Consider the following 15,259-nt stretch of genomic DNA (forward strand, 5'->3'; position numbering starts at 1 on the left):
CCATGCCAGTAACACAACACAAACCACTTCCTAGAGCCATGTGAACAAACTGTTTTCACTTGTGCAACAGCAAATTTCTTCCTGGATTTTGCCTTGGAAAACTACAAAAAATCCCAAAAGATCTGGAAGTCCTAGTTTGACACTAGCCAGAAGGTGCAACTGGCTGATACAGCCACTAGAATCATGGAATCATAAAATGGTTTGGGTTGGAGGGGACCTTAAAGATCATCTAGTTCCAACCCACATCAGAACAACTTGTGCATACCAGCATGGTGGGCAATGAGGAGATATTGAAGGTAGAAAAGGGAAAACAGTAAGCAAGTAGAGATGGAATACTAATTAATCAAAACTTGTTTGGTGTTATGCAGACTAAAGCAACCTCAAGGACGAGTGTCATGTGGAGAAGATGAAGTTTCCCTTCTATACTGAGAGCTGCAGCACAACCACTTTCTGCCTTTGCTACCAGGAATCTTGTGCCCCTGAAGATCTCAGCTTTGTGTCTAATTCTCCTCTAATTTGTCTAGAAACTTTGAGCTAAATCAGCTTTGTGTACCTCCCACACTGAAATCTGGGTTTAAACTTTAGGCTGTGACTTGCAAAGGATCACAACACCTGAGGTCCTCAGACAGGGACCAAGGTGCCACTAAAGATGCAAAAAGGAATTTGGAACAGAAGGGAGTTTCCCAAAAGGCCATGAAACAAGGTGTCAGCATCTCTGACCCACTATTGGCTGGCAGGGCTGCTGCTGATGTACCCACATGATTTATAGAAAACAGATGGAGTCAGAAGTCAGAATGTCTGTGGGCATGAGAAAGTCTGGGGTGAGATAAGATGGGAAGCAAAGTCAACTCTTTGGTGCTAAATATGGCTTCAGAATTTTAATTTAGAAGTTCTACATTGAAAATATGAGGTAATTTTCCCCGTATAAATACTGTACAGTCCTTGCAAAAGCAGAATTTAAAAGTATCCATAGCTCCTCAAGGAGGAATATGGGCTTGTGGACTTTTAAAGGCACAGTTTGTCCAGCCATGCACATTCAAATCATGTACAGCAGGACAGACAACGGGCCTGAGAAAGCTAGAGCTTTGTACAGCAACCTGAGGCACAGAAATTTTATATCACACTTAAATATTGTGAAAGGAAGAAAGCAAAAACGGTTGAAGACAGGATAAAGTCCTGATATTTGGGGTGTGGGTGTCCCACAGAAACCAAGGAAAGACTAAAGCCTCTTAGCAGCTTCAAACCACTAAAAGCCACAGTTACCTAATGGGGAAGAGTAGGACAGCAGAGAAAAAGAGAATAATCATAAAAATGCCATTTAACTTCATAAAGCGGAAAAATGAATGATTTGGAGATGTAGTTCATAATGGCTCTGTAAGAGAAACTTAGCAATCCTTAATATGAGGAATGGAAAGAACAGTTTGGTGCTCATGTTTACCACCAGACATGAAAGTGTGCTCTGCACCATTAAATCAACATGAAAAACCTGACTAAAAGAAACCCTTCGCATACAACACACAACCAGCCTAAAAAGCCCGGTGACGCACGGTTTCCCCAGCCTCTCCAGCCACCTGTTTATGCTGGATGATCTCAGGATAGGGATCATCCTATTTACACTCCTCCAGTACAAAGTAACTATTATTTGTACAACAGCACCCAATAATTAGGGAGCTAATGAATCAACACTTAAAATGCGTTAGGTACACTCATGAATAATCATCAACAGTTATAACAAAACAGACGCAGATAAAGGAATTCCAACTGTTATTCCTTAAAGCATAAAGCAACTGTTGGCTGAAGAGCGTTGTGAAACTTAGCTGTAGGTTACATGAGGGATAACCATCCATTACAAAAACCTCACCACATGTCACTGGAGGCATCGTACAAGTCTAGATGGAGTCTTGTAATCCATGCCCTAGAAAGACGTGGAGCGGGACATACACTGGGATGGATGGAAGGTGACAGGTCCCACTTGAAGAGTATATTTTGCCACATAATTTTTAAGCATTTCCCACTGAAAATAAGAGCTCCCACAAGCGATAGAGGATGAACTGTGGTAAGCACACACCTCACAGACGGATTTATTCGTACTTACATCTTGTCTTGGCCTGCTCCCACTCTTAATGTCAGCCGAGGAATAACCGGTGATGGAGCCGGAACAACTGGTTCCACCTTTATCTGCACAAGGGAACACAATCATCAATCAAAGACTGCAAGCAGACTCCCAAAATATATTAATTACAAGAAAGCACTGATGGAGTTAACCAAACAGAGTATATCAGCTTAATGAGACAAAACTATGACATACTGCTCTTTCACTCTTCGTGCTGTGGCATGGATGGTCTTAGTTTGTTGAGAATCCCAGACAGAGCAAATCACAAATATAAATTCAAAACTAAAAAATCAACTTGAAATTTAGCTGCATTTGCACCTGCTTATACACTTCGTTAACAAGTCTTCCTGATGTAGTACTTTTCTAGAGACACAAAACCCCCCAGTATGTTTCTAAACAATGACGTGAAATGCTTTGTCCTTAGTACTCAAGCTTGACAGGTACCCACCAGTGTTTGCAATTTTTTTCTGAGATTTAAATTCCATTATTTCCCAGGTTCATCACATAAATGTCCCATGACCTTCTTGAATGAAAAGGAGACACAGAGGAAGCAAATAAACCCCAAGCACCAACACTGAATACTTTAAGAAAGTGTCTATCCACACAGGGATAACAACCACTGCCTTTTAATGCAATTAGGCCAAGTGTTTTAATGACTATTTTTCAAATGGCTTGGTTTCCAACCTCAGTATCTGGTGGAGTTTAGATCACTTGAATACGTCCTTGAACTCTTGGAACCAGTATGTGCCAAAATTACAAACACCCACTGAGCTACTGCTTTGCAAAACCTGTGTGGACACTGTAACGATTCTCCATACATAAGTTGCTCAACTTATATCTATACAAGACATGTGTATATACACTATATATATATAAAATTATATATTATATATTTTATATATATATATATCTATCTCAAAAGAGACAGAGACTGATCTTGTTTTGAGCATGTGTGTCATCATATTTAACAAAATAACCACTTAGCTGAGCCTGGTCCAGGAACTTAGAGACAAAACTACCATGCAAACATTCAACAGAAACATGAGGAAATATCTGGTTTCATAAAGAAAGGGCAAAACAATCAATTCAAGGCACAGAAAGCAGTGCAGGAGACAGCAGGTCAGAGTGGGAGGGCTCAACTGGGACTTACATTAAGGAAGGTAATGACAAAGGTGCCATGCACCTTGCCCAAAGAAATGGAGCTGCTCCCTAGGAGATGCCTGCTCCAGAGAAAGAAGGGCTGCAGCATGAGTGGTATTCCTGCTTTGATCCAGTTAACCGTGCTCTCCAATAAAGTTCTCCATGGATATGGACTAGCCACCTTCACAGGCCCCTCTCTACTCCTTTGTCTATGTAGCACAAATTTTTTTGTTACGTCATTCACCTGGAGTGTTGCAAGACCTTTTTTGCTCTGAAGCTTCTAATGCCTGCAACAATTTCACTGCCACCCTCCACAGGTGAGTCTCTTCTCTGCTTTCCCAGCATTTTTAACCTGTAGCATTGTCCACTCCAAAGAGACAGGGAACTGAACCCTGGGTACCGGAGGCACATGGCTTTGTGCAGACTATCTTACCTCTTTTCCTGCAGGTTTCTTCTCCTTCTGTACTGCCTGTTTGGAATACAGAACTTCCTAAGACAGGCACTGCTGTTTTAGCTTCCAGCACACAGCACAGAGAGACACCCACGCCATCTATAAAGGTCCTTGGCACTATTATTTATATACTACCAAGATGCTCTAAACAATGGTGGTGTGAGCTCATGTGGCAGAAGAAAAGCACATAAGCCACTTCTTTATGCTCAGATACCAACATCCCAATCTGCTGGGAGAGGAAAACAGGGCTCCACCACAATCCTAAATCTTATCCTTTGATGCAAGAGGATAGGAAGCATCTTTCTACTACGTGGGTTTGTGTGTAGGGCTTGCATGACTGAAGTAGAGAGCAAATTAAGGAGCAATCCACAGTTATATCCTGCCTAGGTTGGTCTTCCCCTACATCCATGTCATGATTTTGACTCAGGAGCGAGGGAAGCTGACTTTGGGCAGCTCTGGCAAGCCCTGCTATGATGCAAGGATGGCTCCATTTCTCATGAAGCAGTTCCTCAACTACTTTAGTTTCCAGCTCAGCGCATTAAGGTTTGCTGAAACTGGGTCAGCAGCTGCTCAGTCACTCCTCCAGCACGCCCGGTAATCTCTGGAGTACAAGTGGGGTGTAACTGCTCCAACTGTTTGCTTTTAATTTGGTAGAGCATGAAAGGCAGTGCCCCAACTCACTGTCTCCTTTTCTAGCTCCGAGGGCAGCTCCCAATACTCCTGTGGAGCACAGAGCTGCAGGCAAGCCCTGTGCCAAAGCTGCTCTTCCTTGTGCCACCATCAAACACTCCCAGTATGATGCCTTCAACTTCTGCTTTCTGCCATTTTTGCAGAGTTCTGTTTGCTGTTCCGTGTCTTTCAGCAGCGCAGGGCAAAAAAACTTTATAAAAAGCTTCAACTCCCCAGCAGGATGGGATGCACACTTAGGTAATAACTATACCAAGACTCAAAAAATGGGAACGTTACAGCTGAGTCACTCTTTTGTTTAAGTGTAGCAATATCAGAAATAGGAATGTGATATTTTCTACTGGCCATCACGAGCTGGAACTGCAGTGAGCCCACAAACTCATCTTCCAGGTTGTGCTTACGCCTCCGGAGCGGACGCGCCATGGAAGATTAAACGTCCGAGCTGTAACTTGATCATTTGCTCTTGCAGCACAACTGCTGGCTAAATAAGTCATTGTGTGATCTAAAAGCTAAATTAAGGAAACATGTACTTTTAGGGGTTAAAACGAAAGAGCAGCATTCTGGAGTAATACTGGGAATTGGGGCCAGCAGAAGAGCATTTACAGTGGATTACTAAGCTTCCCAAATCACCAAAGAGGTAAAGTCCAGCAATATAAGACTCCTTTGTAGCTAACTAAAAATACATTGTCAGTGGATTTGTCCAGTTTTATGTATAAGCAATACTTCTTTCACCTGAACTAATACTAGTAGTCATATAAGCCCCTTATTGCCATGTGCTGCATTTTTTTTGCTAATCTTCAAGGATTTAGCTTCTTTGCCACATACCTCAGGGCACCAACTGATAAAGCTCTAACTCTCCATTTTTCCAGGACACCAGCAGTGCGGCCTTGCAAAAAATGAAAATCGCTCAAGAGATTTAAAGGGGAAATTTATTTTTAAAATCCTGACTTGCAGCAAAGAGGTGGATTTAAAAAAAGCTTATCTCTCAAGAATCAGTTTAAATTTTAATTCTATCTGGGGACTCTTTCATGCATTCTAGCTTTAAAGTTTATCTTTTGACAGGGACTTTTTGCCAGGGCAATGGGTAGCTTTGTCAATTTAATTTGTCCAAGTTTTTATTAGTGTTGAACTCCTTTTCCCCACATATATATATCTGTTCAGTCTATACCGAAGCTTTACCGGTTTGTATTTGTTTATGTATCTGCTATATCGCTCCAAAGCAAACTAGATACAGAGAATTGCAGAAGAAATGTAAAACTGAATGCATGGAAAACAAGCAACTCACTGCCTCTATTTCATATTCACCCACATTTAACTTAAAAAGAAATCTCTGGAGAAATTCTCAGTGAAATACTGACAAAACCTCTCAGTGATGACAGACAGACAGACAAAATGGGGAATCTGTGAAAGTGTTGTCGCAGTCTAAAACCAGACATTAAATTATCATGCACAACTGGGCCACCACCCTGTCGATCACCAACTCATCCACAGCTCCCAAATGGTCTCCAGATCACCCAGATTCTCCATGGAAAAAAACATTTGTCAACTTAAAAATATATCAAGTTTTGAAATCAGCACTTTGTTGCAAGTCCAGCAGGAGACATAACAGTGGCAAAAAAGGAGAGTGGGAAATGTCCCAAATCTGAGCTTGTACAAACCAAGAATCACAATCAAAAGAGGATGTAAAGAGTATCTTGGTAAAACCAGAACTTACACAGTGTTTCCTAATGCTCAGGATAGAGATTTAGGAAATCCTGCATCCAAGGTTATCACATATGAAGACAATCTCTTTCTTTTCTTCTTTCTTTTCAATATTAACAATTTAATACGTATTATAAGGTGAAGTGACAAAAAATTAGAGCAAATCCTGAATTAGGGGAGCTGCTTCTAATGGGATTTCAAATCTGATAACATGCAAATATGCTGGTTTCATTTCTTAAATATTAAATATATTCTCAAGATTAGGTGATATTGGAAAGGAGAAATTATCTTTGGCTGATGTAAATCAGTAAAGAGTTACAGGAGTGAAAGGATCTCAAACCCCTTGAAAATTAGCTCTTGCCTTCTCTCTCTCAAGCACAAGGCTCAAAACGAAAGGTGACATTTGAACATTTAGACCATAATTTGAAAACAGTTTTCTTACTTCAAACAAACTGGAGCAACAAGGGGGCAGACTGGCTAAGAGGAGACTCAGCAGCTCTTCTGAGCACCTGAGATAAGTGGGGAACTCATCTGCTTGAAGGCAGTCTGCTCCTCATTTCTGTCCACCTGGGAATTTCCAGGCTTTGAAAGAAGACTTTTAGGAACAAAATTTAAAGTTTATATGAAAGGTACAGGGTTGCTGGCCCTACTAGTGGAAGTCTACAGAACAAAATTTCTGCACCCCAGCACCGCATCCCTTCGCTGTGTGTGTGCTGTTGTTGAGCCTGAGCCCCAGCTTTTCCAGGTGAAAAGTGAGCTGAGGAAAACCAGAAGGACAATCTCACATTTCAAATTCACAGAATTGAAATTCACCTGTGTTGTTTTCCAAAGAGGTGGGACAATCCCTGAAACTCTTGGCAGACATCTTCCTTGGAGCTGTTATTTTTAAAAGACACCAAACCTGTAATCCCACTTCTCCTCAAAGCTCTTGGACAAGGCTCAGCAGCAAACACAGGAATCCATGTGGATTTTCCAAGCAACTGTGCCATCTGAACTCATCCAACCAGCTTACCTTTTCGTGTTTGTGTTTCTCCTTCTCTTTCTCTTTCTTTTCTCTTTCTTTCCTCTCCTTTTCCTTCTCCTTCTTTTCCTTTTCTTTGTCCTTCTCCCTTTCTTTCTTTTTCTTCTTCTCTTTTTTGTCTTTCTTTTTCTCTTTTGGTTTCTCTTTGTCCTCAAACAGTTTTTCAGGAAGCATTGGAGACAAGGAAGGTAACATGCTGGGAAGCCTCATGGCAGATGGTGAGCTGAACAAGGGCACAGACATTTCTTTGGGAGGTAACACAAGAGGTGCTGATGGCATCTTTATCTTATCTTCCTTACCCTTATCTTTGAGTTTTTCTTTGTCTTTTTTATCCTTGTCTTTTTTGCCTTTCTCCTTCTCTTTCTTTTTATCTTTATGTTTCTCTCTCTCTTTTTTGGTATTGCCATCTTTCAACTTTACTTTTGTGTCAGCATCCTCAAAGTCCTTTAGTTTGAATTTATAGGGATCAGGATCATCCTCTTTGAGTAGTTCCTTCCACTGAAACTTTGCTTCCTTGTTTCCCTCCTTGTCTTTATCCTTCTCCTTGTTCTTTTCTTTCTCCTTATTTTTCTCCTTGTTCTTCTCTTTGTCTTTTTCTTTCTGTTTTTCTTTCTTCTTCATTTTTGTTTTCAGCTCCTTTTTCAATTTCTTTTTCACTTCTGTCGATGAAGCCAACTTGGTTTTCTCCTCATAGACTTTGAGAAGAGGTTCTGGAGTTGGTGGTGACGCAGAAGGAGAGGAGAAATAAGTGAAGTTGGTGGGTGGATTAGAAGGTGTCCCCATATTTGCCTTCCGAATGACCTCATCAATTGAGTCATCCATTGTCCATGAAATGTCTGAACTTGAAGTCCCACCTGAGGCAGGTATTGGAGTTGCTCCTGCCTTATTTGCATTATTGGCAGAAACAGAAGGTTTAGGAGTTGTAGTCTCTGAAATAGAAAGTCTTTTAGGACTGGTAAAAATTTCCCCTTCTGATTCGGAGCCAGAGGAAAACTCGAAGGGATCCGGTTCTCGTTCCGCACACGCACGAGCAATCACAGCATCGATGGAATCGTCAATGGTCTTGTCCATTACTGGTGCTTTCTTCACCTGGTTGTCAATATTTGGCTTGGGGGGAGGCTCAGGTGGTGCCTGTACTTGTTTTACTTGAATGTTTTCCTTTCCAATCTTGTCACTTAATGCAGCCAGAGGGGTTCTACTAGGTATTTCAGCCTTCACCGGCGGTTGTGGAACATGAGCAGGAACCTTTGGACTTTTAGGACTTTTTGGGCTCTTGGCGCGACCTGGTGACTTCTTTTCTTTGGATCCAGTTTTTGGTGAACGTATGGGGCTTCCAGCTACCACTGGTGAGGGTGTAGTTTTAGGTGATTTTGTCTTCTGTCCTGGAGAACTTGTTTTGGACTTTGTTTTGGGTACAAACGGCTTTGCCTCTAAAGTTTTGGGGGTTGGCATTTGGGATTTTGCAATGGGAGCCAACATCGGTGGTTCTGGTGAAGGAGGGGCTAAGTCTGTACTGTCCTGAGCATGAACTGGAGAAAGCATTGGTGGTACTTTTTGAGTATTTATTGAGCTGAGAGGCTCACGTGGTTCCAGAGTTACGTCCAAGGTGTCCCCTTTGGAAACAGATAGTTTTGGCCGTTTCATGGGTGGGAATTCCTCGGCATCAGGACTTTCTAACGGTCCCTTACTCAAGTAGTTCTCATCATTAATTGCCTCATCCTCTTCCATATCTCCTTCTTCCTCCAGTGGGACCTGCATGGCCTCTGCAGATGTACCTCCATCGGTAGGTACCTGTTCCTCTTCCTCTTCTGTAACAAAGAACATTTTAAAAAGTATTAGGATACTTAAAATGTGTTTTACAGAGACAAACGAGCATCAGAGCAAATGTTCACATGCATCTCAGCCCATAAGAGATAACTGGCCACCTAAGAGCTTCTTACTAGTCTGCCTGGAAGGAACATGTGGCATCTCCTGTCTCACATCAGCCACCATTGGAACTGGCAGGTGCCCTCATGGCAGTGCAACATCAAACCCACGAGCACAGGTAGAGCTTACCAATGGTGGCAGAGCTCATGGAGCAGGTCCAAAGTGCCACTTCTACTCAAAAATGCCATGATTACCTCCTCATTCCTTTTTAAATGAAGGGAGAGAGCCTGAAACATTTTTTGCTGTAACACAGCATCAAAGTAAAATTAAACAGAATTGCCTGTCTTGACTATATCTCATAATTTTGACTGCAGATTAACCACTAGGAAAATGTCTTCCTGGACCTGGTTTGTTTTTCCTGAAGCAGTACAGTATAAAGGGTAAAGAAGAGGACTAAAAGTCCCATTAAACCTCCCAGGTTCTGTCTCTGATATGACTGTATGGGAATACCCCAGCATCCTGTGTGTGTGTGTGTGTGTGTGTTGGTTTGGATCAGGAACATGCCTTTGAAATGGATTTCCCCACCCCACCCCCTTTCTGTTGTTTTGTTTGCATCATGGAGCAACCCTGGAGTGCGTGTGCTGGCTTCCTGCAGCAGTGAGACCAAGATGAAAGAGGAATACACCTAACGTGCTCCAGAGCAAGTGAGATTTCGGGCTGTGAGACAAAAAACCAGCTTGTGAAAACAAGATAAACCTGAAAGCGGCACAGTGTGGACATCAGGCACCAACTGGTCCAAGCCAGTGCGGACACCACCTGTGTGATTGCTCTGGTTTTTTTGTTTAATAGCAATTATTTTCTTTTCCCTACACACAACATCATCTTCAGGCCCACACATGATGTTATGCTGCAGAGAAAGGAGAAAATTCACTTGAGATCTCCCAGTAAATCCACAACAGGTTTAAGAAGAAACTCTGATCTCCCCAACCACAGCCAAGCACTTTATCCTCTTGGATACACTTCCTCACTTTCAAAATGGAATTACCCAAGCAGGAAAAAGGATTCTTAGTCCGGAATAAGAATGTCTACACAGGCATTAACCTGACACATTTATATTTGCAGTAATTACATCATTACACCTATGCTGGTTACCATTCCTGCACAGACAACCTCACTTCACTTTACCCCACATCTCTGTTTACCCAGCTGCAAAAACTCATGACATTTTGTCTAGCAGGGTTTCTGAGGAAAGATATCAAGTGCCCCAAGATTCTCACAAGAAATATGTAGTAAAAAACATTTATCAGGACAGTGGCTAAAGCCCAACTTCTTAATGAACAGGTGGTTTTAAAGAAGCAAACACCGAGAAACTTGAACGGTTCCACTAACACTGTTTAGGCAGCATCTTTCTGAAATATCTCTTTTCAAGGAGTTTATTTTCAGGTTTTCTGTGCTGGTGTTTCTCTACTGTAATGTGTCAATGCTCTGATTTAGAGGAGTTGAGTCAAGAGCCCTGGGCTGCAGCACAAATCTTGCCAGCATCACAAATTAAGTAAAATGAGCTAGCAAGTCTGGCTTTTGCCAGGGCCCAGAGGATTTACAGCAGCCATCCCAGAGAGAAGACTTTGCCTGAGGATAAAGCCTTAGCCTTCCGTGAAAAACAGAAATGTTAGGGAGTTAGGTTTTGCCTGGCTGGGCACTGACATTAAATTTTTTAAACTGCAAAGTTAGAGTATAACTGAGAAATCACTGTGGACTGAGCCTGCACCTGCTATGGGGGACAAAAACCTGCTTCCCCATCATGGAAGTCATTTCAATCCCTGTTTAAGCTGCTGCAGAAATCAGCTGCCTTCACCTGCTCGGAAGCGTTTTGGGGATGAAGAATCAGCATTCATCAGATGTCACACAGCACTGGTTGCTACCCAGCAGTTCCCTCCCAACCCCATTCCACCCAGTTCACCACTGAGAGTTTGTTTTCATTTAAAAGAGAGATAAAATTTAAAACAAACACTATACTTTAAAATCAGGATTTAGAGAAATCTTCTGCCTCAGCCGCAAGATGAAAAGTGTAGCCAGATTCAAATATTAGGGAAGATAGGGTTTGATCATGCAGACTTTAGAGATAGCAACATATACCATTTTAATACAAAAACCACAGGGATAAAAAGAGTCAATAAAGTGGAAGAGAAACTGCTGCATTAAAAAAATTACATTTACTAGAAAAATCAGAACATTTATTTGCTAAAGATTTCTGCCTGGTGTCCGTTTTAACAGCCTCTCTGTTACACTGTGTCTCACGGAAGGGCACTGAAATATTTCATATTTTTATAACTTCTTCCCATCCCAAGGTGCTTCTCATGTTTTACCTACTCAGGATTGCAGGATACCAGCAGCTGCTGGATCAAAAGCGAAAAAACAATTTCAGAGGAGGTTTGGAGAACAGGGACCGGAGTTTTGTACAATAAAAAAAGAGCGATGCTTATTTTTTTTCTAATAAGGCCAAGTAAAGTTTGCAGCGGGCCCACGAAGCTTCTGTGATCTTGTGTGGAGGTGCCAGGGAAGGGCAGGAAAGGTTAAAGTGCAGTTTGTAGAGGTGAGACTAGAAATCGGGGTGTCTTGGCTCCAGCTTTCATGCACATTCCTGCAAGCCACAAAGACAACTTAGTAAGGAAGCAGAAGCATTACCATCCCTTTTATATGGACTTGGATTCCCCAAAACATCTGGAAAAAATTGCCTGGGTCAGTCCTGAACAATCCAGGGACTAAGGAAGTTCACGAGCACTTAACTACTGACACACATTCACCACTTTTCAGACATGCTCAGATGACAATCTGGAATCCTATCGTGGTCAAATGAAATCCAAATTTCTCTTGGAGCGAGGCCATGGTCTGATCCTCAGCAAGGACTGGTTTTCTGCCAGGCAGCAGCTTTCAAACCTGAGCCACCGCAGCTGTGGCCGTGGAAGAAAACAATGAAGCACTTTTTTTTTTTTCTTTTTTTGGGGGGGGGCTGGTAATTAGAGAAAGTGAAATTTTTATCTTGGGTTCAAGACCTACGGCTCTTTTTCCTCCCAAAGGATTCACACCAGAGCAGGAACTAAATATGGGAAAACATCAGGTTTGAAGTGTGATCTGCCTGACTTGGTGATGAGCCACTTTCTCACCTTTGTCCATCTCATTCCCTATCCAGCACCTCTGGGCGTGCCATCCTTTGTGCAGGGGATTGCTTTTTAACTCTCTTCACTGCCATTTCTCCCTATCTCCGGCCACCTTATTAATGATCCAACCCCAGTTAGCATCTACAGGTCAAATGGATATCACCTCGGCCATCTGCCCTCATAACTCTCTGCTGTAATGAAAGGAGACTAGAGCTGTTTGGGAGGTTTCTCAAGATAACAGATACATTTTTTTTTCTGGTCGTTAGAGGAGTCAGTGCTGGATCAATATTAATGCTCACATTACTAAAGCCATGGAGAGCAATTGTTTATGATGTCAGCCTGCCCCTTGTGCAGAGCCTGGGATCAGACCATGCACGGGATAGAGGAGGGATGATTTCAGCACTGGATTTGTCTGTCACTGAAATGAAAGAAGCTGAGAGCTGTCAGCATGCTGTTTGTGAGAAATCAGGACAGCATTTCTTACTCGAGAGTACTAGGATAAGCCAGAGAAGTGGTGGAATCACCATCCTTGGAAGTGTTCAAAAAACATGTAGATCTAGCACTTGGTTTATTGGTGGCCTTGGCAGTGCTGGGTTGATGGCTGTACTCTATGAACTTAGAGGGCTTTTCCAACCTAAATGGGTAACAACATCATTTGTGTCTATGTGAGAAGGCAAGTTCACTTCCATGAAAGGATGATTTTGAAGTTAAGGGAGGAAGGAAGCCACTCCTGTCTTGACACGGGTCTGCAGCATGATTTTGGGCAGGTTACACTACGTCCTGCTGCCTTCCCATCTGACAAACGATGATAATTCCATCTCACAGAGGTGCTGTAAAAGCTGAACTTGATAAATATGTAGCTCCTTGGGATTTCTGAACAGAAAGCATTAGAATCCCAAATGCAAACTGTGGGGATCTGTCACCACTTCAAATGCTGGAAAATTTCTTAAGCTGAACAGTTCAGTCAGGAAACTGAAACTCCTGCACCTTTTTTAAGTAAAAAACATTAAAGAAGCTCAAACTCTATTTCTTGGTACATCATGTTCCAGTAGCACAGCAGGGACCCCAAAACCAAAGGTTTATTGAATTTATACCTGCTTAATTTGGCTGCAGCTCAGTTTCAGGACAGCAATACTCAACACTTCAGTAATGAACGTCCAAGTTTAGGGACTATTTGTCCCTAAAACTGATACAAGGGTACAAAGGAACAGAAAATCTGCCTTTATTGCAGGAAAAAAAGTGCAATCACCCTTACCACACTGTCATGCTCTCCTGGCTGCCTTGAGAGAGGAGGCAGCACACATTGCTCTTACAACAATGAGTGAAGGCAGGAAAAACAAATGCAAAACTCACCTGATTGAAGAGAGAGGCACCTACGTGTGAGCACTTTTCAAACAAGAAAACCTATTATATATAAATACATCTATAAAATTAGAATTGTCATCATCTTGGTCATTACCAGACTTTTTACTTGGTAGCTTCAGAGACAGCACCATAAGCACTTAGAGTCAGTTGGTGTCCTAGAGAACATGGCACAGACTGGGAAAGACAAGATCTCTGCTCATATCCTGGCCCTGCCAAAAACCTACCCTGTCAGCTGGCTGATATTTAATTTAAGCAAAGTTCCAGTCTCTCTCCTGAGAACTGGATTAATATTTTGTTACATCACAGGGTGGTGACAGGATAAAACCATCTGGGTAAGACATGCAGATTTAAGAATAAACCAGTATTTCTTTGGTACAAGGTGAAGCAGAGTCAGACACGCTGGCCTAAAGCCTAACACCACTTGCTGCAGAAAGAATAACTTGATTTTAGTAACAGCAGGTCTTACCTCCAATGCTACAGTTAACATATTAAATGCACAAAGCTCTGGGAGGTAACAATTCCTGTGGAAGCCAACTCTTGTTATTACAATAATGCAAGATTTTGGCATTTGGTATTTGATATTAACTGTAGTATGGCAGATAAAAAGTATCAGCTATCAGAGCAAACCCAGTGAGGATACAACTCACAAAGAGCAGATGTTTCCACGCAACTCATACATGACTATTTTCAACAATTAAATTTCTTCCATAACCCTTTTCTTTTCAGACTTGAACATTTTGTGTTCTAACAGAATGCAAAGTGGCCAAACAAGGCATGCCAACAGATCTCGGAATTCTTTCACACATACTTCTGTTCATATCAGTCTCACTGCTCTTTTGCACTGCGTGGTACCAAGTCCCTAAGTGTGGAATTGGGAGAGTCAGGGTTTTTAAGGAAAATTAGGACTCAGGAAAGGAAGTAATGTGGAAAGGCCTGCACTGAAATCTTCAACTCATCCTTCTTTCCAAGCATACACTCCTTAGGAGTGCATGGATATCAAGCTGGGGGTTTTATACACAGCCAGCTCAGCCTCTCAAATGCAAGGAAGGAAGAGATCGCTCCCACCCAACATATGAAACGTTTTAGTAAAAAAAAAAAACAAGGAAAAAAACTTCCTGCAGACTTCCAGAATAATTTTCCTATGGTCTAGTTAAAGCATGGGATGAAGCCAAAGATAATTTTTTGGAAATTTTAAGTCATTAAGTCAAGAGCTTACATCCCTATCATATCCTGATAAGCAGGGGCTTTCGATTTCTGTTTAAAATAAAGGGTTTTTTTCTTACGCCATGATATGTTTTATCTCTTTAACTTGTAATAACAATGGGCCTTTCCCAAAACAAACAGAAAGTGTGCTTGTAGTCCATAAAGGAAATTAATGGAAGAGGGACAAAATTCAATCCTGATATCCTACAGGCCAATATCCTGATAGTCTAATGCAATATGAAGACACTAAGATACCTGCAATACACTTGCAGCTTAAAAAACTGGATTTTATAGAGATACTTTTGTATATATGTATATTTATAATTGTAATTCCTCTGCTCTATGAAAACAACTGATCACTGATGTGACCTGTTTACCAAACAGGTGATAAACCAACAGATTTCTCTTTTACTGTATAAGATCAACCAAGTTATCACCAAACCCTGGCATTTTCCAGTTGATATTTTCTACGGGAAGAGAGCTGGTAAGAGAGCACCATAAAGGAGCTCATCTTCCACGTGTCTCAAATATTTCCACTGACACTGCCAGCGAGC

The 15,259-nt window shown here is 41.8% G+C and overlaps 1 protein-coding gene across 1 annotated transcript in view; it reads right to left on the minus strand.

Annotated features, from left to right (window-relative positions):
- Positions 1-15,259, minus strand: part of TAF3 (TATA-box binding protein associated factor 3) — a 114,015-nt gene that overhangs the window by 22,153 nt on the left and 76,603 nt on the right. The window contains exons 3-4 of the mRNA XM_017807821.1: positions 7,105-8,921; positions 2,096-2,178 (exon numbers count right to left, since the gene is read on the minus strand). Coding sequence (XP_017663310.1) covers positions 2,096-2,178; positions 7,105-8,921 — 1,900 coding nt within the window. The remainder of the gene's footprint in view (positions 1-2,095; positions 2,179-7,104; positions 8,922-15,259) is intronic.

Source organism: Lepidothrix coronata, unplaced genomic scaffold (genome assembly GCF_001604755.1).
Source record: "Lepidothrix coronata isolate B3197 unplaced genomic scaffold, Lepidothrix_coronata-1.0 Scaffold20, whole genome shotgun sequence".
Lineage (NCBI taxonomy): Eukaryota > Metazoa > Chordata > Aves > Passeriformes > Pipridae > Lepidothrix > Lepidothrix coronata.